The following is a 23,465-nucleotide window of genomic DNA, read 5'->3' on the forward strand; positions in this document are numbered from 1 at the left end:
GAGTATTCAGCTTGTTTAATGACCCTTTTTCAAAAAAGATAGAGGTTTTGGGAAAACTAACAGAAGAAAGCTACGTTGTAGAGTCGGTGTGTATGGTGCTCAGTGGCGTTTGAGAGGTGAAATAATGATATTTGCTAAGTAACAGAGCTATTTCTTTTTTTATTTTTGGGGAAATCACAATTTCCAGTTGATGTTAGTGGTCACAACGTTCACAACAATGAGGAAGCACCTTAAGCACTCAGACCTGGGTGCTAGTGGCAGGTAAATAAATGAAGGTACACCGGGATCGGCACTGACTTAGGGGTTTAACTAAGGGGTCTACTAGGTACATTTCAAAGGAACCTTAGGGAGCAGTCAGTTAACAGATAAAAGGTTTGATAGGTTCTTTCAGGTAAAGCAAGGTCTCAGCTACACCCATCAGCAATCGTCACCCCCCTGACTAGATTCCATCGAATCCCTGCAGCACAGCTTTCTGGGAAACATCACTCCTTTCCCCTTCCAAAATACATCAAAGCACTCTCAGCTTGGACCACACTGTCCCATATATCCCTTTTTTATAATGATAAGAATAAGCATATACCAACAAATGCAAGACGGAATCCTGTGCAGCAGAGCACTTGATCATGTGCTTGGATATCATTATTCAGATGTTAGGGGGCCGACTTTCTGTCTCTCCACCAAGCGTCTTCTGAAGCATCCATTTCCTGTATTCGCTTCCTCTTTCACCCACCCAGTGCGTGCATCCATACCACCATCTTCTACTCAAGCGCCAACACTCTTTCAGCTCCTCCTCCAATCTCTTGGCCCCACTGGCTCCCCTGACGATGCCCACATGCTTCTTTCTTTCAATCAATGTTATCACCAGTCACTGGATCACTCCCTGACTATTACTATTGGCTAATATATGACATTCTCAATTTCTTTCCTCTCTTTTCACCGTCTAGTAGCACAGAGCCCTCTCACATTTTCACGACCTATGACCCTAACACAACCTCCTCCCACTAGATCTTAATGATCTTCCCTTTAACTCAGCATTATGCATCATCGACAAGTACAGCTTCATTCCCTAGGCACAGCAAATCAGGCATTTTCCCACCCCAAGAAGCCCAAACTCCTAGGTGATATCCCTTCTGCATGAGACCAGAAGCAATCCTACGTATGCTTCATCCGCAGTTGATGTGGTGCCACTGCGGATGGTGGGCATGGCTTTGTCTCATATTTATACACTTGTTTTTATTTTATTGGCAATAATTTACCATCCAGAGAGCTGCTGTTGCAACCCTACCCGCAGCCAGGAGCCATAAAGGGTTCAGTCCCAGGTGCAACCCTGCCTCACACCAATATTTGTTTTGAGATCCCGTGCAGAGATTTGGGTGAAATTCCTCCAGCCGATTCACCTGTCCCAGGCTAAGCTGAGCGGAAGACATTAGCATGGGTGCGATCAATCTCATCTTGAAAGAACTAATGTCAGGTACTGCATCGATCTTCATTCAGAGCGTGATGGATGCACAGTGTGGATGAACTCGACTTGACTTCCCACAAACCGGAAGAGTTCTAGTGGATGGTACTTGGCTGCACTGATTCCTCTGGCATTGAAGACCTGCCTTGCCTTGAAAATTCATGCTCATAACCCATTGGCAGGTACCAAGGTTTTCGCCCTTTTCAGCCTAATTAAATCTTGTTCATCAGCGCTCGTATGTTCTAAGGTTCTGCGGCCACACTTGTGCAAGGCCTGGTAGATGGGCCCAGAGAGACACGTGTGCCATACTCAGCTGCTCCCGCTGTGGCGCAGAGGTGTCTTAGGTGAGCAGATGCTCATTTTGGTAGGGCACTGTGCACACACTGTAATTGTTACAGGCACACCTTGGGACCATATGAGTACATATCATACAAGGGGCACCCACCTTCTGGGAACTGTGAGTCCTCTCGCCCAACATCTTCACCACTGGGGGTCTTCTCAAGGATTTTTTGTCGGGCACCGGGCGAAGCCAGAGGTAGTGGAGAGTTGGGAGTTGATTGGTAATCGGGGGTGAGAACTGGTTGGGCCTTTGTCCTGTCACTGGGAGAACAGAAACTGCAATAGAGATGTAGAGAATGAAATGACACATATGTTAATATTTGCATTCCAGATAATTTCAAATATTTACAAACCTAACCTCTAAAGTGAGTAGAGAAGGAAGACAAGCTTCAGATAATGTGGACTAGCTTTGCAAGCGCCAATGCACAAAGACTATAAGCATTGTTGAAGGTCAGGAATGAGGTGCATCGTCAGAGCTGTGTGTGGGAGCCTCCCTCTGGAACAGCCTTCCTGCCTCCCTGAAACTTGAGGAGAACCATCTCTGGTTCCGGAAGCACCTCAAAACCTTGCTCTTCGCCTCCGCTTTCTCTCCCCCTCTCCCCTGCTAAAGTTATTGAAATTGCACTCAATCTGCAACTGGGCCACTCACCGTTCTCGGTCCTTGGCCCAGCCACTCTCCCCTGCACTGCCTCCCTGGCACCCCCTGCACTACGGGACTGTGTCTGTATCCCATAGCCCCCCCTTCCCAGCACTTATCTGCACTTACTCGCACTGCCACTAGTTGGCCCTTGTTTTTTTTTCTTCCTGTATGCTATTAACCCTGTAATGCACTTTCCCCTCTCCCTCCCCCCCTGCACTTCTCCCTTTCCCCTCTACCCTTACACTTGCGATCTGAATGACACCTGGCCTAGTAGGATCTTTGTCTGTCTCCCCTTGTTTCCCCCCCTTGCCTCGTCGCGCCTTGAAACACTTGTGTATAGGCGCGTTACAAATGCCATATCATACCATATCATATCAGTGCTGGACTAGACAATTGCATTGCATGTGAAGAATGAAGTGCATTGGAAGAACTTGGAATGGTGTGAGATGTATTGGTAGATCTGTGAAGAGGCATGTGTACAGTATATTGCCCATTCCACATGGATGGTGCATCGCAGTCTATTAATTCCTGAATTTGCAAGCTCCCCACGTTAAAGCATGAGAAAGATCAAGAGTTAAGAGGTTATTGAGTAGTTAATGCAGTGTCAGTCGAAACGTACCCAGAGTTCCTGAGCACATTCAATTCTTCAGCGAGAGATTTGTTATCTTCTTTCAGTCCATTGATCTCATTTGCTATAGAAAGAAAGGAGAGATGGAGCTCATGAGCGGTCAGACAGTGAAGGCAGAGTTCGTGGTTCATTGCGTCATGTTCTCGTGGTCGTGCCAGTATGGCTTGATCTATCCCAAACTTCTGGCTCTCATCTGCAAACCCAAGCAACACCCAGGAACCCATGTCTTGTTACAGGCCTCCTGGCATGCCATGCCTTTCCTCCATCAGCGATCGATGTACTGCTCTAAAACATACCCAGGATCTGGAGATGTGCTCTAAATGTGAAATCCACCCAGGGAACCGACAGGCATATCTCACAACAGAGTGGATATTGCAAATAACGACCCTGCAACCTCCTTCCCGAAGCAAGCTCTCCAATAATCAAAGGATGTTGAAAGCCTCACCAGATATTGAGGGAGTTGTGCCAAGATGAAGGCACATCCCCTCAAGTGCTAGCAACACAAATCCTCTTCCGAAGGCTTTCATTTATCGCTCTGTGCCAGGAGCTTAAAGCACACCCTGAGTCGGTCCGCATCAGGCAGGAGAACTAATGACTTCCCTTGGCTTATAGGGATGTGCTATCTGACCCTCTACAGTGTGAAGTCCAGTCTGGTTTCATACAGGACGATAAAATACAGACTCAGTCTACACTGCAATGCATCATATGTCAATTGATCACCTTGTGAATATTTTGAAAGCCTAGGAGAATTTTAGTACCCAGTGGGGCAATAACCCAGCCCTACTTTGGCTTCGCCACTATGCTGTAAGGATGGTCCTCTCCCTGTATCAGCTAGGATGACATTCCCGCTGCAGGTTAGCCTCGAGCCAGTGCTTCGTCCTTTGGAAACTACTCCCTGAAGGAACTTGATCAGAATAATTCAAGCTGATTGTGGAGAGTGAGGCCCTCACAAAAGTTCAGAAAAGCAATACTGGAAAAAGGTCAAGAGCAAAATCCACTTTGCAGATCTTTGTGCATATCAGCATGCCATGCACCTTCCGAGTGGAGAACTCTAGTTTGACCTTTCACCTCACTATTAATCTTTAAACCGAACACTGCCAGGGGAAGTAAGAATCACCTGCTTTATGCCAAAGAAGACCGACAACTGTCAGAACCTCTTCAATTTGGAACAATTCACCATAGAATCATACCAAAATCAAAGAAGTTAGAGTTCTGAGGGTCTCCTTGAGCTATCACATTCCAGCTCCTGCCAGGGCAAAGGAAATGGCTGCTGCCCAACCACGTGTTGCTTTAGCAAGGACTTCTATAGCTCAGAGAGTTCCTACATCCTGGGAAAACTTCTCCTCAGGGCTTTGCCACAGAAGAGAATCCATCCTGGTGGCCAAGCAGGATATGCTGTCGCTATCTAATGCATTCCCAAGAGATGTACAATCACCAGCAGAGTAACTTTAAAAAATGAACTAACAATGTATTTTTTGATAAACTCTTACTTTAAAATTACCATCTTGTTTGGAGAGAAAATGTAGAGCTCTTTATTTCCTGGAAATGTTTTTCAGTAAGTAACCAAGATGTTCTGGTTAGGTAGTACCAACAATGGGAAAGATCCTTGCTTAGTGCAACTATTCAAACAAAACTTTAAAGGTGAAGATAAACATGCTTGATTTACGGCATTTGAAAGCCAGCAATGCTTGTCATGACATGTGTTGCATGATTTTATACAAAAACAGATAATCACGAGGTATATTGGTATCAAAATGTGTCCTACTGATACCGTAAACTCCTATTGGAGACGCGGCAAGGATTCACACACATTCCTATATACATAAAGACACTGAAATGCGAGAAAACAATTTCTTTAGTAGTTCAAAGCATTCAATGCTTGCTTAGGTTATTGGTGTTTTTAGTGTGCCCATGATGCATCAAAGGTGAGTGGTATTTGTATACAAAATCCCCCCTCCCCCTTCTAAATAGGCTTCAGGATGTGACAGCAGGAGGTGTTAGTTCCAAGCCAACGCAATGAAAACACCAGCTCTTCTGCAGAGTTCTATTGCCCTACTCAATGGTTTTTGGTGACTTCAATTACCTACTAAATGGTTTTAGGTGACTTCGATTACCTACTCAATGGGTTTTGGTGACTTCAATTATTCATGATCTTTTAGAAGCCACCAGTTAATCCCCCGCTGCTTATTTATTTTAAAATGTTTTTATTGGCATTTCTTAAAATAACATAGTGCCATCAATATGCATAGATGCCATCATATAGCATATAACACAAATTTAAGAACATTAAAACCAAACAATAACCAACAGTAACTGTCTCCAAATGCGTTTCCTCTTATTAGTTTACATCCCCTTAGAGTGGGGTCATTTTTTGTAACGCATTCCATTAGCATTTGTATTAGGTGCATACAAATAGTACAAAGTTACCAAAAAATAAAAACGTCTAAACTAAACAACAACAGTCTACATATGGAAGGTTCATCCGACTCAGATGGGCATGGTTACAGGTAAGGGTACAATGTCTTAGGAAGTGAAGGGGGCAATGGTCGAGGGGACATCGTCTCTGTTCCAATGCTTTGGTTCGGGTATAGCAAAATAATAAAGTTCATCAGGGGGGCTTATGATCTGCACTGAAGTGTATGTCTCGCAGGAGGGCTTTCCAAGAGTCAAGGGTGCCACTCGCTATGTCCCCACCAGGGATGATTCCATCTTGCCAGGCTCTGGTTTCGGCTGTGGTCCATCTTTCTAGTTCTCTCAACCAGCGTTCATGCCTCGGTCCTCCTGGTGTCTTCCATGCCATGGCTATGGTTCTCTTTGCCAGTATGCATGCGATATCCATCAACTTTACGACGTGTTTATTTTTGCTTGGTCTAGGGTAAGTCCCTAATAGGCATTCTCCGGGTGTCCATGCATATCTGCGTATTCCGGCGTCTGTGCAGGTCTGTTGTACTCTGGACCGCAACGCCATTGCCTTGGTGCAAGTCCAGAACATGTGGATCAGATCAGCCTTGTCGGTCCCACACCATGGGCACGCTGAGGAGGCCTGTTTGTTAAAGGAGGCCACCCTGTGTGGGGTCATGTACGTCTGGTAAAGAACGTTTAGTTGTATCTGACCAAATCTAGAGTTTCTCGAGACCTTCTTGGGGTATAAAAGTACTCTTTCCCATTCTTGGTCGGTGATTGCAGTTTCAAGGTCTACTTCCCACTTCGCCTTTAGTGCCGAACTTTTGGGATTGGGTTTGTCGTTGAGCCTTTTATATAGTCGAGAAACAGGTTTCCAGCTATCTGTAAGGTTGTGCATAACCTGTAACAGTGGGTCCGGGGTGGGTTCCTCTGGCCAGCTGCACCAATTTTTCTTAGCGATTTGTTTGATGCGATGATACCAGAGAAATTGCCCACTCGATAACCCTTCGTTGGTCTGTAAAGATTCGAAGTCCCTGAACTCGCCATCCTCGAACATATCTCCCCATGTGTAAATTCCAACGTCTTCCCATCTCCTAGCTATTGAGAGATCCGTTTGTGTTTTGCACACGTCAACCAGGATGGGGTTGTCTGGAGAGTAGAGATGTTTCACTTGCCTAATGTAGCAAGTTCTGGACCAGATCTGCCTTCCAAGTTCGACAATCATGGGGGCATCGGGTTTCTGTTGTAGAGGGTTCCAGAGCGTTTCTCTGGGGAGTACTTTGGAGGAAGCTTGTCGTATCAGCCCCAGCTCAGCTGATGGATCGTCCGAGAGCCACCTCGTCACATGGCTAAACTGTGCCGCAAGATAATACAACTGGAGGTCTGGGAGTTGTATTCCTCCTTCCTTATGCGGCAGGGATAGGGTAGCTAAAGACAATTTATGCCTGGTAGGTCCCCATAGGAAGTCCTTGATGAGTGACTCCAGTTTCTTAAAGAAGGGCGGTCTGACGTAGTGGCATATGTTGGCAAAGAAATATAAAAAACGGGGGAGAACTATCATCTTGATAATTGCTGCTCTTCCTACCATCGCAAGTGGGAGTCTTGACCAGAATTTCATAGATCTGCGAAGGCTGGTTATTGCTACTTCAGTATTGTATTCGTGTGTGAGCTCCGGGGTATGGCCCACATTGATTCCTAAGTATTGGAACTTGTCCAGTTGCAACTCCATCCCTATATTCGGGAGTTCAGCCACTTCGAGGCCTCTCAAGCTGGCCAAAGGGAAGGCTGAGGATTTCAGTCTACTGAATTTGATCCCAGAGTATTTTGCGAAGTTGTCCAGTACTTCCAGTATGATTGGTGCGTTGGCCTGGGGGTCCCTCAAGTATAGGAGCACATCATCCGCGTACAGCGATATTATATTGTGTTTGTTGCCTACCGTGATGCCTGCGTCAAAAAACTGCTTCCTAAAATATATGGCAATCGGCTCCAGGCCCAATATATATAGCATGGGCGACAGCGGACACCTTTGTCTGGTGCCCCTCTGTATTTTCCAGGATTCGGACACCATTCCGCCGGTCTTTACTCTTGCTACGGGAGAATTATAAAGCACCGTGATCCATCTGATGAAGCCTTCGCCAAACCCAAACCCTCTCAGTACCTCGATAAGCCACTCCCAGTAGATGGAATCAAAGGCCTTAATGGCGTTAAGCGATAAAACCGCTAGGTCCTCTTCTCTCGCATAGGTTTCGGCCATGATGTGTTGAAGTCGTCTCAGGTTGGCCGTAGTGCTGCGTCCTGGAACAAAGCCATTCTGATCTTCGTGTATTAGGGACCCAACCACCCTAGCAAGTCTGCAGGCCAGTATGGTGGTAAGAATCTTGCTGTCGTAGTTGAACATGGCCAAAGGGCGATAAGAGTCACAATCGTTGGGTGGTTTGTTCGGTTTAAACATGGGAATTATTATCGTCTCTTTCATGGTGTTAGGTAGGACCCCATTTTGGTAAGCCTCCTGATAGACCCCATGGAGAATTGGGGTGAGAGTGGTTTCATATGTTTTGTAGAATTCAGGCGGAAGGCCGTCGCTTCCTGGGGCCTTACTGGTGGCCAGTGATCTGATTGCTGCTGTCACATCTTCAGCCGTGATTTCCAATTCCAGTGCTTCTCTTTGTTCGCTGGAGGAGGGAGCGAACAAAGAGAAGGCCTATCTCCTCCAGTGTGTCTTTAATATCCTCCCTGGGTATTTGTGTGTCATGGGAGTATAACTTGGAGTAGAATTTGGCAAACGCTTCGTTAATACCCAGTTGTGTCCTGTGTTGTATCCCCTTTTCATCGAGTATCTCCATTGGGAGGTGTTTGGGGCATTCTCGCTTGCACAACCAAGCCAACAGTCTTCCGGGTTTGTCGGCCTCCCTTTGGGATCTAGTGGTGTATGTTGCAAAATCAAACTTCTCAAGTCTATCCCAGGAAGATTGGCATTTCTTGCGGGCTTCCTTCAATCTCCCTTCAACTTCTGGTGTAGTGCATGAGGTGGATTCCAGTCGGAAGATCTCCTCTTCCTATGCTTCGAGCTCAGCCCTCAGTTGCCTACGAGTGCCCCCAGCTTTGGATATTATTTCTCCTCTGGCTACTACCTTCATGGCCTCCCACAGTGTGCTCCAGGTGGATACTGAGCCTTTGTTAATGTCGATATATTCCTCTAGTTTTTCTGCGAGGTCCTCTCTGAATATAGGGTCGGCGAGGGTCGCAGTGGGCATTCTCCACATGGGGATTGGTGGTCTAGGCCCCTTGACTTGCCATTGCATGACCAGTGGGGAATGGTCAGAGATTGATCTTCCCAAATACGTTATGGTTTCAGCCAATGAGGCTTGTTCTCTGTCGATAAACAAGTAGTCGATTCTTGTGTAGACCTTGTGTGGGGCCGAATAATAGGAGTAGTTCCTTTCGACGGGATGTTGTTCCCTCCAGATGTCAACCAAGTCAAGGTGTTCCAGCGCGTCTGTCAGAGCAGATGTTGCGGGGTTGCTTGGGTGGTGGGGTGGTATAGACCTGTCTTTAGAGCCATCAATGACGCAATTGAAGTCCCCTCCCCATATGAAGGTCTTGTTCCGATGGTGTGTCATCCGTGAACATATTGCTTTGAGGTGTGAAGGTATTCCGTGTTGCGGGAAGTACGAATTGACTAAGCAAATTGGAGTCTGCTCAATAGTGCCCCACATTATTACGTACCTTCCTTCCTTGTCAGATTCGAACCCTTGTAATTGGAAGGGTACATTTGGGTTCACCCAGGTGAACACTCCCATCAAGTATTCGGAGTAAGGTGATCCTCTCCCGGTCCCAGCCCATTTGTCCGCTAGTTTAGACATGGCATCTTCCGTGAGATGTGTCTCTTGCAACATTGCAATTGATACTTTCTTCCTGCGGAGGTAGGACTGTATTCGATTCCGTCTCTGGTATGAGCTCATCCCCCTCACATTCCACGTCATTACTTTGAGATGTGACGCCATCGGAGCAATGCTTCAGGCCCAGCAGGCCGCTCCCCGTCGGGAGTCTGGAGCGATCTCAATCATGAGTTACGATACAGCAGGCGAGGGTATTCAGGTTCCACACCCTCTGAGTCGTAGCATGCATCCTTCTTGCGCTTTTTCGGCGTAAGTGATATGTAGACTGTGTAACTAACAAAACAATTAACAGAACTCGAACTGGTGCGCCCAGCAACTACATCATCATTGTGGTGCTCAGGCGCTCTCGAGCCGTCTAGACCCATCCGGGTATCGGGCGTGAGGTAGGTTAGGCAGATGGTTGGCCCGACCTAGGTTGTTTGCGGGGGATAGGGCTGGTGTCTGGCGGCGAGGCCGAACGAGGGCCGTTTCTGCGTAGCTAACTGTTAGTTGGATTACCTTCCGTGGTCCGGCCTCTTGTGCTTGTTGTGTCCTTCTATGGGGTCGTGTCTCATGCGGTCTGGGGAGCGTCTGTCCCTTCTGCGAGGTTGTTATCTTCTAGCCACATATTAGCGGCTGTTGGATTTTCCAGAAATATCGCCCGTCCCTTGAAGATGACCTTCAGTCTCGAGGGGTAGAGCAGCATGTATTTCAAGTTTACCTGTCTTAGTCTTGCTTTCACTGGTACAAATGAGTTTCTTTCCCTCTGAACTTTCTGGGTATAATCAGGTTAGATAGCGATTTTGGAGTTACCTCGTTCTATGGGACCTTCCTCTCTGGAATACCTCAGGATGGTCTCTCTGTCCTGAAAGTTGAGTATTTTGGCAATTATGGGGTGAGGGTGCGAACCAGGTGGGGGCCTCTTTTGGAGGGACCTATGTGCCCTTTCGACTGAGAATCCTTGGGTTAGCTTCTCGGCGCCTATCTCTTGTAGTATCAGAGACTCAGTGTAGGCCGTTGGATTCGGGCCTTCGCTTCCTTCAGGCACTCCCAGTATTCTGATGTTTCCCCTTCTGGCCCGACCCTCGGCTTCCTCAGATCTTGTCTCTAGCGCTGCCACCTTCCTCTCTAGGTCTATGACTTTGGCTTTCAGGGCTACGGTGTCTTCGGTCGTTTCACAAATGGTTGTCTCGGCATTCGTCACCCTCTCAGTCAAGTTTCTGGCATCTTGGCGCATGAGTTGGATGTCGGATCTGAATTCATCAATCTTAGTGTCTATGTGTGTTCTTAGCAAAGCTATAGCCTCCATTACCTGGGTATGGTTGTCAGCGGTTTCTCCCTCTCTTGCCTGTGCCGGTTCCGGGGTGGGAGGGCGAGTATGCGTAGGGGTTTTTGATTTAGTGGAAACATACGAGTCCATGGTGGCTGGTTTCCCTTTGTTCCTGTAGCCATGTTCAAGTCGTGCGTTGTTCAACTCGCTGCAGGGGCAAGGCGTGCAATTTATGGAGCAATCCAGATAGATTCAAGACCGGGCGGGTGTGCCAGTCTTTTTTGCAATGTCTTATGTATGTTGGGGCCAGGGGGCAGATTTGTGGCCGTCAACAAAAAGTGGTTGGGTGTTAATTGTCCTGTGCCCCGGACCCTATTGCGTGTGCGTGATCCTCAAAGGTCCGAGACCAAATGGCGTGTTGTCCATTTATATCTGGTGGACAGTTCCTGGGGCGGGGGCCATTCGCCTCTACTGATTATGTTACCCCCGACACGTGTGGTGGGCGCAATGGGTGATTCCCTCCAACTCCTCACCTTAACTGTCCGCCTCCACTTCAATGAGGTCGGGTGATCAGGAGCCCGCCACCTCAATGCCTCCACGCCGCTCCTCTCCCTGGTCGCAGGCTCGAGCCCCCGGGTGTCCGGGCGAGTGTGCTTGGCGTCTCCAAGCTCGTTGCGGGCCTCTGGGCAGCGATGGGAAGGAGTCCCGGATGGCCGATTCCGGGCCTCTCGAGCCGCTCCCTCCATTCCAGGTGGCACACGATCAGCGCCGCCCCCAATCCAGATCGGGGCAGGGACCCCGCAGCACGGCGAGGGGCGCCGGGTCGTGTCTCGCCGGCACTCTTGGGCTCCCGTACGGAAGACCGGGACCCAGAGTATTCCCTGCAAGCTCCGGGAGGAGCGCCCACGGGAGCCGCAGCGGATGGCTTTGCTTCCTCAGGAGAGGCTGTAATTATCGGCGATCCGCCATCTTGGAAGCAGTCGAGAACGGGCAGGGGGGGGACCAGTTCGAATGCGGCCCCTCACGTCCTGTTGGTCCGTTTTCACAGCGGATCAGCTCTACCTTGTCGGGGACCGCTTCCTCTGTCCTCGCAGTCACTTTTTCGTCCCCGAGGGTGTAAATCAGGTCGGCAGCAGGATCTAGAAACGGCGCCACGGCCGGAGCTCGGCAATTCAGCCTCTGCACGCGATAAGCTCCAGGCCACGCCCCTCAATCCCCCGCTGCTTATACTCCCAGAACTGTTTATGGACTCTGGGACACATTGGCTCTCCCACTGTAACCTGAAGTTGGCGATGGTCCAGCTAAGAGCATCACCCACCATCTCCACTGGATTGTGAACTGCTTGAATGACCACGATGAACGTGCCGACGCAACAAGCATGGGATTGTTAATGTCCTAACGGAGTGTGTCGCTCCTCCAGCAGCGGAGTAGACATGGAACGGGTAGGTTTTGGCTTGATGTGGGGAAGATAGGGGAAGGAGAAACATGCTGACAGGCAATGTTCGTTTGGGGGTGACTGGCATGATGGTCCCCCAGTGACCGTCTACCCTCTATCTTGAATATCCATTGGTGGATTCAATATTGCACACCCCAAGGCACTCAGCCATCGGAAGGACCTGTTTTCTGAAGTAGTCTGAACAATGTTTTATCAAGCTAAGCTTTGTCTGGTTAAAAATGTAGCTCTTTAGTAAAGTGTCCTAGAGTCTTCAGAGCTCAGCGATGCCTCGGCTGCCTAAGAGCCTCGGAAAGGGAGGTTGGTGCCTCCGCAGCCCCAATTCACCCTAAAGTGTTTGTCCTGTGCCTTTACCTTGAGGAGCCCAGGGATTGGTGTGGTAGCACTGAAGACGATGCCAAGCCGAACGCTCGGCAGGATGACCTGCATTCTTTTCAAGACCCTTCTCATGGGAAAGCTCTGCTCCAGTAGCCGCGGTACCAGTTGCACTGGGCCTCCTTCTTCCAGAGGGAGACAGAGAGAGAGACAAAGAGTGAGGGAGACATCAAACTAGTTTTATCTCTCCCCTTGAACCGGTGGGGACAGCTGAGTCACAAGCCCTGACCTCTGGAAGCCTTTCTCCCTATACCCTGTGTGGACCCAGCATGCTGAAGCAAAGGCGCTGACATGAGAACACCATTAACAGACAGTGGCCAAGCCCTGCGATTCTATTGTGGTAGAGTCTATTGAACCCAGGGTAGGGATGGGGGTGTTCCTACAGGATCCCCATGTACATTCGTTTGATGAGCCCTTTGGCCAGGCACTGCTCATATGAATGAATGAAAGCGACACAGACAAGGCCATATTTGGTCATGGGTACTGCCTGCCACAAGGAGCATGTGTGACAGTTGTCCATGACTATCTATGATCCACTTTTATAAAACAGGCAGACGCCGCGGGAGAAGATATGCTCTGCTGGGGTACATCTGGTACAGGCCAAACAGGTCCCCCACAGTGAGAAGACTGCAGAGCATGAATCAGATGCACAGAACAGCCCGGTACCTCACACGGCTTTATGGTCAATGTGTTTCACACAAACGGGGGCTTTATCATGAAGATCAGTTTTTTAATTGTGTGTTGGGATTCAAACCTTAAACCACATCTGGGGAAAAAGCCTTTGAACGTTGAATGTGGCATCCCACACTGATTGTGCGGCTGCTAGAATGTTCAAATGGATGCAAACCAGTTATTCCCTGGCCTCTATTACTCCTAAAAGGATGAGGCCCAACAAGGCCAAAACATGTCTGGGGTTGCTTGTGTTTCCGAGCAGAGGGGATCTGGACTAGCAGTTCTCGTTGGGCTACTCCCATTGTTGGCAGTACTTGACTGATTTGCATAAAGATGGACCCCTTCGCAATGGCGCAGACGGGCTAAAAAACAGTGGTGTGGAAGGTTCCCCAGAGCAGTGCCAGTGGTTCTGATTAATTCAAAACCCTCCACCCATCACATTTTTGGCATCGATTACTCCTAAAAGTGTCTAACATCTGTGGTTGCTGAAAAACTGAGAGCTGCAACTAAACTACACAGATGAAAACCCAAGAAAGCATTTGCCTCTTCTCCCTAAATTGCTTCTACTGTACTCAGCTCCTTCGACCTCCAGAGGAGGACCAGCACCGGAGGGAACAGTTTAGATCTAGGAGTTCTTCTCCAACAACGCCTCATCTGCAGTGTCTCCAGAGCTGTTCTTCTGGGTGGAAGGTCCTGTGAGACCTTCTTCTCTGCTGCTATTGCTGAGATGCGGCACAGGGAACTTCTGGTGCCTACCTCAGATCTCCACTGGATGGGAGCTCTGTTTGCTTGCAGTTCGAAACTGTGGAACATGACGACTGTCAGGTACTGCTCACTTGGCTACCTTTCGGAAATCGACCCACCTGATCCCAACTTACAGCAGACACTCTAGCACATGAGGAATGTTGGTAGTTGGTTATACTCAATTTTGGAGACTCTTCACCAACATGGTCAGTGACGTTCCAGGTCCTCCTTCGTCAAATACGCAATCAAAGCAAATTAACAGTGTTTGTCCGTTAACTGGGTGGAATAGATATGTATTTGTCTTGTATGTGTTTTGTTTAAATCTATCCACGATCTTTGTAAGGAAACCTACCATTGCCAAGTTTTCAATGTCTACAGTCTTCGGTTATTAATACGAAACAATCATAGCAGCGGATCCTTTTTAACACTTGGAAGTGAAGCACGTGGTGCATTTTAGAGCTGTTCCTGTGATAGAATGTCTTGTTTTGTTACAACTCAGAGTGATAATAGATGTGTCGATATTTCGTGGCTGATGAATTAACTTGAATTTGTGAGCATAGTTTGGTCCAACTGTGGTCTCCTGAACGACTCCAACATCGCGGTCCTTTTGTGACAAAATGGCTTTTAAAATCGAATACAGAGGGCATCATTATGCATTGACTGGAAAGAAAGTGGGCCTCATTACAAGTTTGCCGGTCTGGGAACTATTTTACCGGTAAGCCTCATTACAAGTTTGCCGTCTGGGAACTACAGTACCGGTAAGCTTTCCGGTACCGTAGTTCCCGGACCGGCAAACTACGAGTTCTGTTCGCGGGTGCCCAACCTGGCGGGCGTACCGGCACCCGCAAGCAGACACTGCAGGTAGCACTGGAACCATTTTGAATGGTGACGGTGCTACCGGCCCCCCCTGTGGGGCTCAAATGGGAATGGGGAGTAAATGTTTCCAGTCCCTGGCAATGGGGAAATACAGGATCCACCAGGGTTGTAATGGCCCTGTATTTCCTCGTTGCCAGGGGCCGGAATAAATCTTACGTTCGGCGGCAGCCTGCCGGTTTTACCGGCAAGGCTACTGCAGAACTTATAATGAGACCCAGTGTGTTTTTCTCCCAAACCGCATGGCAGAAGCCCACCAATAGTCTACTGAACTTTTCAAATCTTCAGGAACCTAGTCCTTCACACCAAGCTAGCCGCAGCCCCATACAATCACAACTTGCCACAGACAAATTAGCAACAGCCTTCCAATAAACCACCCTATCTATCCAGATAAACCTGAAGGCCCAGAAACCTCACTGCTTTGTTAACCATGATCACCACCCTTACCCAACACATTTCACTTCCTTCCTCAGAACTCCTCCTAAAGAGGTCTTTGAAATCGTAAACAACGTGAAAGGCTCGGGTGAGTTACCCCAGCCATGCCTTGCTACCCTCCTGAACGATCTCATACCCACCATTTGCCCCTTTTCTCTATGGGTTTTGCAAAGTCTCCTCCTCTACTGCAAAGATACCAGAAGAAGTTAGTGGCACCCGCTACTAAGAAGACTAGGCTAGATCCAGCTCACACAAACAACTGCCGCCTTTCACAGCCAAATGTGTGGGGGAAAAAGCATACCTTTAAAACTCTCTGACCTTAGCGAGAAGAAATCCCTAGTTAATGACACCACCTAAAAGAACAGAGTCTGCCCTTTTCTTCACTGGAGAAGAAATGCTAAAATAATTGTACCGCAATACCCCAGTGGCAATAATCCTTCTGGGCATGCCCACTGTTTACAGTACAGTTCACCAGTCTACCTCGAAGAAGACTTCAGTCTGTAATGGGATTCTCTGGAGTAACCCTTAATTGGTTCTCCTCCTTCCTCAAAGGAAGTCCGCCCACGTCTAACTTGCTGATTTCAAATCCCCTGCTTCATAACTCAACAGTTGAGTCCTCCATGGATAAACTCTTTCGCCGCAGCTTTTTAATGTGTATATCATTGAGCCTTTCTGGCCTGATTTCTAATCCACATGATGATGGTGCTGACATCAATCTTAAGAGCAACCTCACCGACAATAACATCTTCCCCAATTGCTTATAAACCCTCTAGGACTGGTTGACGGATGACAACATTTGCTTTAATGCCAGCAAAACCTAAATCATTGTCTTTGGGATTTCCAACTCTACCAAACATCCACAAGCTTAGGGATTACATTTGACTCTTATCTGTCAGTCACCCCAATACAATGAGAGAACTAGGAAATCCCACTACAACCCCACATGTTGGGGAGTGTCGCACCCTTCCTAGAGTTGACACATATATGTATATAGCTTGCCAGAGAATCAGCCATACACAAATCTTCCACCCATCAAAGTAAAATCATTCCCAACAGAGTAAAAGAGAGAATGTGTGCCTGCGTCCTTCAACCAACCACTTGATAAGTACTTGGATGAGATTAAAGAAGATCCTGTCGCATCTAAATGAGCAAAGATCAGCAAGTCTCATTATCCACAAATGGCATGTTGTGCTATTAGTCACGTACACTGCGCTCATAACCATTGTAGCAGTTTTAAAGTGTTCATCGTATCAGTGTAGAGGCAAATTGTGACCCAGACGCGGGTGGCAGCCAGACCGTGGTCTGTGGGGTGAAAATGGGGCCACAGAGAGCAGGAAAGGGAAGTGGGAAAACTCAAGGAGACTTAACTCACAACATAAAGGAAAAAGAAAAAAATAAGGTTGAGTGACAGTGATCGTTTGAATTAGTGGATAACTTTTAGTGTTTTTACCAGAAAACAATTTAATTCAAAGACTAGATGAGAGTTTGCCTTATTGGCCAGCAGAACTTTCATCTAAGCTGTTACTAGTGTGGTGGTGATATTACGTTAAGTTATGTTGCACATGTTTGATGGCCTTGAGGTGTGCTCAAGAGTGATCATCATAGGTGTCTAGTCAAATGGTCGACAGACAAAGGGTCGACAGTCAAAAGGTCGACACAATTTGGTCGACAGGTCAAATGATTGAATTTTTTTTTTTTTAGTTATATATATTTTTTTAGGTTTTCGTTTAGGGAAAAAAAGTGGTTTTAGGCAAAAAAAAAGGGGGTTGGGAGGACCCCCCCAATTTCTTTTTTTTAAAAAGTGAAAAACAAAAAACAATCGATCATTTCACCTGTCGACCTTTTGGTGTCGACCATTTGTCCTGTCGACCATTTAGATTCGATCATTTGTCCTACATCCATCATCATATTGTATCGCCTCTTGCTGATAGTCGGAAAGGGCTCGGGTGAAGCTGAACCTACTGACAGAGATATCGGGGACAGGAATTGGCTGTGTGCAGAATGAGGGACACAAAAAGAGAGTTTGATAAAGGATCTCCCACACTCTGAGCCATTCAAGACTGGCCTGGGGTGGAGAAGAGAGCACACGTGTCACCCTTGTCTGTAGTGAATTGGTAAAGAAGCCACTCTCATGTAGTATGAGAAGATTACAAAAGAGGCAAGGTTGTAGATAATGCCTCACAGTCTCTCTAGGTCCAAGAAAGCATTCACAATAAGGACAACACTGCCCATTATAAGGCCTGCATGCATAGGCTGCCTGGCACCTTAGACACAGACTTTGAGTGCTTGGTGCACTGCACAGGTGTGCTCAATCGATTCCCAAGGGAACAGGAGGGACCACAGTCTTGTACTTACTCCCTAGGCTACAAAAGGCCACAAACTGCCAGGCTCTTCAGACAGGAAAGCTGGAAGGAACTACAGGCACCCCTAAATGAGGGTGAGTTTTGGCCTGCAGGACCTGGACCAGGCTGCTTGGAAGTGCAGGCCAGCTAGCAGCTTAATGGGGGTGTTACTGGTGGTGTGGGAGGGCGGATTCCTCTTGGGCTGAGGTTGGGCTCTTCTGGAAGTTAATTTGCATAAACCATCCTTGTCCACCTTTGTCCACCAGGGCCGCAGCAGCTACCTTGCCCTGCCTAAAGAGGGCATATGGGGAATCTTAGATTCAGGTGGGATGCAGATTCTGCTTACTAGGCTCGGTGTGGAGCTCTACATTGCACTCAGTGGCTCTTTTCCTGAACGAAGTGCCGCGCAAATGTATTACTCATTTGCTTGAATATATATGGAGCGCTATTTGTCACCTTCCAGCTTTTGTTGGCCTCATGCAAAGTGACATGACGGTGCAAGTCTGACAAAACAAAACATGATGTAATATAGCATGACATAACACAACATATAACGTGTTAGTAGGACCGAACCGTAATGCGTTTGAATGCCCGTGTTCAATACACATGCCAGCACTTGTGTCAACTTCAGAGCGTCTAAGGGCCTAGCATGGGGCTGATACCATTACAGTGCATAATGTAGCAACAGCAGAATCATCCTTGTGCACGGCTCGTGTGAAAAGAAATTGCCTCACAGGTGGTGGGTTCCAGTAAACTGAACATTATTTGCTCATTCGCGTGTGTAGATTGTTGGGCGTGTCTCATGAAGCGAATATGTTGCAGATGCCTTGGTAGAGGGTCGACTGCACGAAGCTTGCTAGCTGAATTGTGATGGTGCTCTGCACATGTGGAGTGCAGCTTGTTCAAATGCATTGCCGGTGAACGTGAAGCATTTCCACACACACCCACACCGATCAGGCTCAGTGCACAAATCGTCAGCCAGGATTAGTCTTTACCCACAGGATGAGATCTCTTCTGGCTTGATAGTACAAAATGGCTGCCCGTCTGATCCAGGCTAAACACAATCTGTGTCGCCCACAGGAAGGTTTTATGAGCAGATCCTAGTACCTAGAAGCATGCCTTGGACCATCCTACTCTTAAGGGACCTTAGGATCAGCCTAAGAGAATCCTACTCTCATCCCTGCTTTACATTAAAGAAACGATGGGTCACTCTCTTGCAACAACCACATTATGCCTCTGGAAAAACATCCCCAAAGAGCTAACGACCAACAGAAACTACTCAACTTTTCAGAGAGCTCAAAAACCGGTTCTGAAGTACACCATTCCGCAAACCCAATCCCGGACGTACACACCCACTGAGGTAACTCTTAGCTGCATCCAACTTCTGGCTCACTTTCCTGGACACAAGGCTGCCATTCTAAAGGATTAGGCCCCATGAGTGATGTTTCTCTTTTCTTTGGCTTTTGTAATCGGTATGGGCGTATTAGCCTGGGTCTGTGTGCTGCATTTCACCCGGCTCTGTACAGCAGGAAGGTGCCACCTTGGGAAACCTCTCTGCCCTGCTCTTTTGCCCTCTCTTTAAACCCTGAGCTCTGGTTTTCAATAAGGCACATTTTCAAAAACAAGAATGGAATAAACCAAAAAATCATAATCCTGCATTAAAGAGTTATTTAGAGACTATGGGCCTCATTCCGAGGTGGGCGCAAACGGATACCGGGCACCGTTAAGGACATTGGTGCCGGTAATCCCTTCGCGCCCTATTCCAAGGTCCCTTAGCGGGTCTCGCTATGGGCGCCTGGTTTTACGGTACCATTATTAGCTACTTCCCCATTCCCATTGAGCCCTATGGGGGCTGAAATGGGAATGGGGAATGGATTTTTCAATGGGGATTTACCGGTCTCTCCAGGGTCGGAATGGACCGGTAAGTCCCCATTGAACCAGGTCAGACCTGGACCCGGTATGGGAGGTAGTCATGGCGCAAACAGTGCCATGACTACCTCCATACTCGGAATGAGGCCCATGTTTAAGTGGGCGTTAATCCCTTAATCCCATGGACCGGACCAAGTCTCTGGCCGTTTCAATGAGATTTGGATTATTCACTGGCCAGGCAGGCAAAAGATATGGGAGTTCGGCTGTCACTGCGTTCTTGGGCCATTATTTCCACCCAGACCAGTAGGTAAACGGTAATGCCAGCTGCCATGCTCGTGCATGCTGGCCAGCGTTACAATGATCCACTATGGATTCCACGTGCTTTTCATAGGTGTAGAAGACGTCTGGAATCAAGAAGGATTCCACAGGCGGAAAGCGAAGCAACCTGTGGAGCCGATTTTACTCCCTGAGTCCCCACTCCATCTAGGAAATGCGATGCAAGATGGCACTGATGGTAAAAAGCAAGTGGAGATCTGCATTCAGCCTTGTTTTGATCATTTGTACCATTTACTGCCTCACTTAAGATGCAGCATTGCGATTTTTTGGCAGCTGCTCCCATTCCCACATTACACACTAAAGGGCTCATTTTCTATACAACTGTAGTTTGACGGCGGGGAGCCGCTACGTTTACAGTGTAATCTAAGTGGCTCCCACCACCACATTTTCATCATTTGCATTCCGGGTTGCAAATGTAAAGGGCAAAAGGCGGCGTACAAAAGCGTGTGCGCCACCTTTTGCCCTTCACATTTGCACTCGGCAGTGCAAAGTGAGTAAACGCTGCGGGTCAGGAAAATGAAAGGACAGGAGCTGTAAGCCGGTAAGCCGTGTTCCCAGTTGAAATGAAACCCTCTGCGGTGTGCAAGCATGTCGGGGAGGGTTTCATTTCATTTGTACACGCCCCCCGCCATGCGTGTACAATGGATACCTATGGGGTCCGCCTGATTGTGGCTGTTACATAAAGTAGGCGTACCTCATAGGGACATCGAGCATCTGTGCCGGCACAGATCTGGAGCATTTGTGTGGCGGAGAGGAAGACAGCGGCAGAAAGGCAAATTGCGTTCCGCCCCAACCTCGTCTCTGCCATAGAAATGTGGTATGAATGAATGGATGGCGTTAAAGCCCCACTCAAAGCTTTTACACTTTCCATTCTCCTTTTGGCTCAACTGAAAATGAGCTCCTAAGTGTTTTCCATAATCCACCGTATTTCTAAATTAAACAAAAAGCTTTTATCAAAAAATCAAACCGAATCGCACATTAGACCATAAGCGTCTCTCTGTAACCCACTATATCTCCACACTGCACTTTGAGAGTTTCTTGGTAACCCATCCCAATATCCACATTATGCAATACGCGTCTCTCTGTAACCCACTATATCTCCACACTGCACTTTGAGAGTTTCTTGGTAACCCATCCCAATATCCAAATTATGCAATACGCGTTTCTCTGTAACCCACTATATCTCCACACTGCACTTGGAGAGTTTCTTGGTAACCCACCCCAATATCCACATTATGCAATGAGCGTCTCTCTTTAACCCACTATATTTCCACAGTGTACTTTGAGTGTTTCCCGAGTACCCATCCTCACATTACACAATAAGTCTCTCGAAAATCCACCATATTTCCAAAAAAGCACTTTGAGTATTCCTTGATAGCTAATCCCACCAAATTTCCACACTGCACTTTTAGCGCTCATTGATAACCTATCCGAGTGCCACCTTACCAAAGCGTCTCTCGATAAAATATATTTACACACTAGATTGTGAGCGTTTCTTGGTAAACCTACGTAATCCCACATTAGAAAATGAGCATCTCTCGAGAAGCCACCATATTTCCACACTGCACTTTGAGTGTTTTTGATAACCCATCCTGGGCCCACATTACGCAAGCGTCTCGCAATCATTTACCAGATTTCCACACTACACTGTAAGAGTTTCTTGATGACTAATCCCAATTGAATTGCACATTAGACAATGAGCGTTTCTCGATAACCCACATTTTCACACATTGCTTTGGGCTCTGCCTAATAAACCATCCCAATCCCACATTAGACAATGAGTGTTTCTCGACAGCCTGTCCCATTCCCACATTTTAGCAGCGCACAATGAGTGTTTCTCGATAGACCATCCCATTCCCACATTTCAGCAGTGGACAATGAGCGTTTCTCGACAGCCCATCCCATTCCCACATTTCAGCAGCGCACAATGAGCATTTCTCGATACCCCATCCCATTCACACATTTCAGCAGCAGACAATGAATGTTTCTCGACAAACCATCCCATTCCCAGATTTCAGCAAGGCACAATGAGCGTTTCTCGATAGCCCGTCCCATTGGCACATTTCAGCAGCGCACAATGAGCATTTCTCGACAGCCCATCCTATTTCTACATTTCACCAGCGCACATTGAGCTTTTCTCGACAGCCCATCCCATTCCCACATTTCAGCAGCACACAATGAGAGTTTCTTGATAGCCCATCCCATTCCCACATTTCAGCAGCACACAATGAGCGTTTCTCAATAGCCCATCCCATTCCCACATTTCAGCAGCGGACAATGAGCGTTTCTCGACAGCCCATCCCATTCCCACTTTTCAGCAGTGCACGAGTGTTTCTTGACAGCCCATCCCATTCCCACATTTCAGCAAATCACAATGAGCGTTTCTCAATAGCCCATCCCATTCCCACATTTCAGCAGCAGACAATGAGCGTTTCTCGACAGACCATTCCATTCCCACATTTCAGCAAGGCACAATGAGCGGTTCTCGATAGCCCACACCCCATTCCCACATTTCAGCAGCGCACAATGAGTGTTTCTCGATAGCCCATCCCATTCCCACATTTCAGCAGCGGACAATGAGCGTTTCTAGACAGACCATACCATTCCACCATTTCAGCAGCGCACAATGAGCGTTTCTCGACAGCCCATCCCATTCCCACATTTCAGCAGTGCACAATGAGTGTTTCTTGACAGCCCATCCCATTCCCACATTTCAGCAACTCACAATGAGCATTTCTCAATAGCCCATCCCATTCCCACATTTCAGCAGCGGACAATGAGCGTTTCTCGACAGACCATCCCATTCCCACATTTCAGCAAGGCACAATGAGCATTTCTCAATAGCTCACCCCATTCCCACATTTCAGCAGCGCACAATGAGTGTTTCTTGATAGACCATCCCATTCCCACATTTCAGCAGTGGACAATGAGCGTTTCTCGACAGCCCATCCCATTCCCACATTTCAGCAACACACAATGAGAGTTTCTTGATAGCCCATCCCATTCCCACATTTCAGCAACTCACAATGAGCATTTCTCAATAGCCCATCCCATTCCCACATTTCAGCAGCGGACAATGAGCGTTTCTCGACAGACCATCCCATTCCCACATTTCAGCAAGGCACAATGAGTGTTTCCCAATAGCTCACCCCATTCCCACATTTCAGCAGCGCACAATGAGCGTTTCTCAATAGCCCATCCCATTCACACATTTCAGCAGCAGACAATGACCTTTTCTCGACAGCCCATCCCATTCCCACATCTCAGCAGTGCACAATGAGTGTTTCTTGACAGCCCATCCCATTCCCACATTTCAGTAACTCACAATGAGCGTTTCTCGATAGTCCATCCCATTCTCACATTTCAGCAGCGGACAATGAGCGTTTCTTGACAGACCATTCCATTCCCACATTTCAGCAAGGCACAATGAGCATTTCTCGATAACCCACACCCCATTCCCACATTTCAGCAGCGCACAATGTGCCTCATTACGACCCAGGCGGTAAGTTACTGCCTGGGTCGTACCTTTACCGCCAAGGTCCCTTAGCGCATTGGATTTTGACGCCTGCAAAAAGCAGGCGTTAAACTCACCATGGCGCTAAGGGACCTTGTAATCAGGCGTTAAGGGTCGGCGCCGTTTACAGCGCCATAAACCCCTTAACTCCTGACTCGTAATGAGGCCCAATGAGTGTTTCTCGATAGCCCATCCCATTCCCACATTTCAGCAGCGGACAATGAGCGTTTCTCGA

At 47.7% G+C, this 23,465-nt stretch overlaps 1 protein-coding gene across 4 annotated transcripts in view; it reads right to left on the minus strand.

Moving 5' to 3' along the window:
• Positions 1-23,465, minus strand: part of RBBP8NL (RBBP8 N-terminal like) — a 249,042-nt gene that overhangs the window by 80,411 nt on the left and 145,166 nt on the right. For 3 of the 4 annotated variants that reach the window (XM_069650751.1, XM_069650748.1, XM_069650750.1), the window contains 2 exons: positions 3,058-3,130; positions 1,905-2,074 (listed from right to left, as the gene is read on the minus strand). In XM_069650751.1, the coding sequence (XP_069506852.1) occupies positions 1,905-2,074; positions 3,058-3,130 (243 nt within the window). The remainder of the gene's footprint in view (positions 1-1,904; positions 2,075-3,057; positions 3,131-23,465) is intronic. The other variant, XM_069650749.1, reaches the window with a different exon arrangement.

The sequence above is a fragment of the Ambystoma mexicanum genome, chromosome 3p (assembly GCF_040938575.1).
Source record: "Ambystoma mexicanum isolate Mex_15411 chromosome 3p, UKY_AmexF1_1, whole genome shotgun sequence".
Classification (NCBI taxonomy): domain Eukaryota; kingdom Metazoa; phylum Chordata; class Amphibia; order Caudata; family Ambystomatidae; genus Ambystoma; species Ambystoma mexicanum.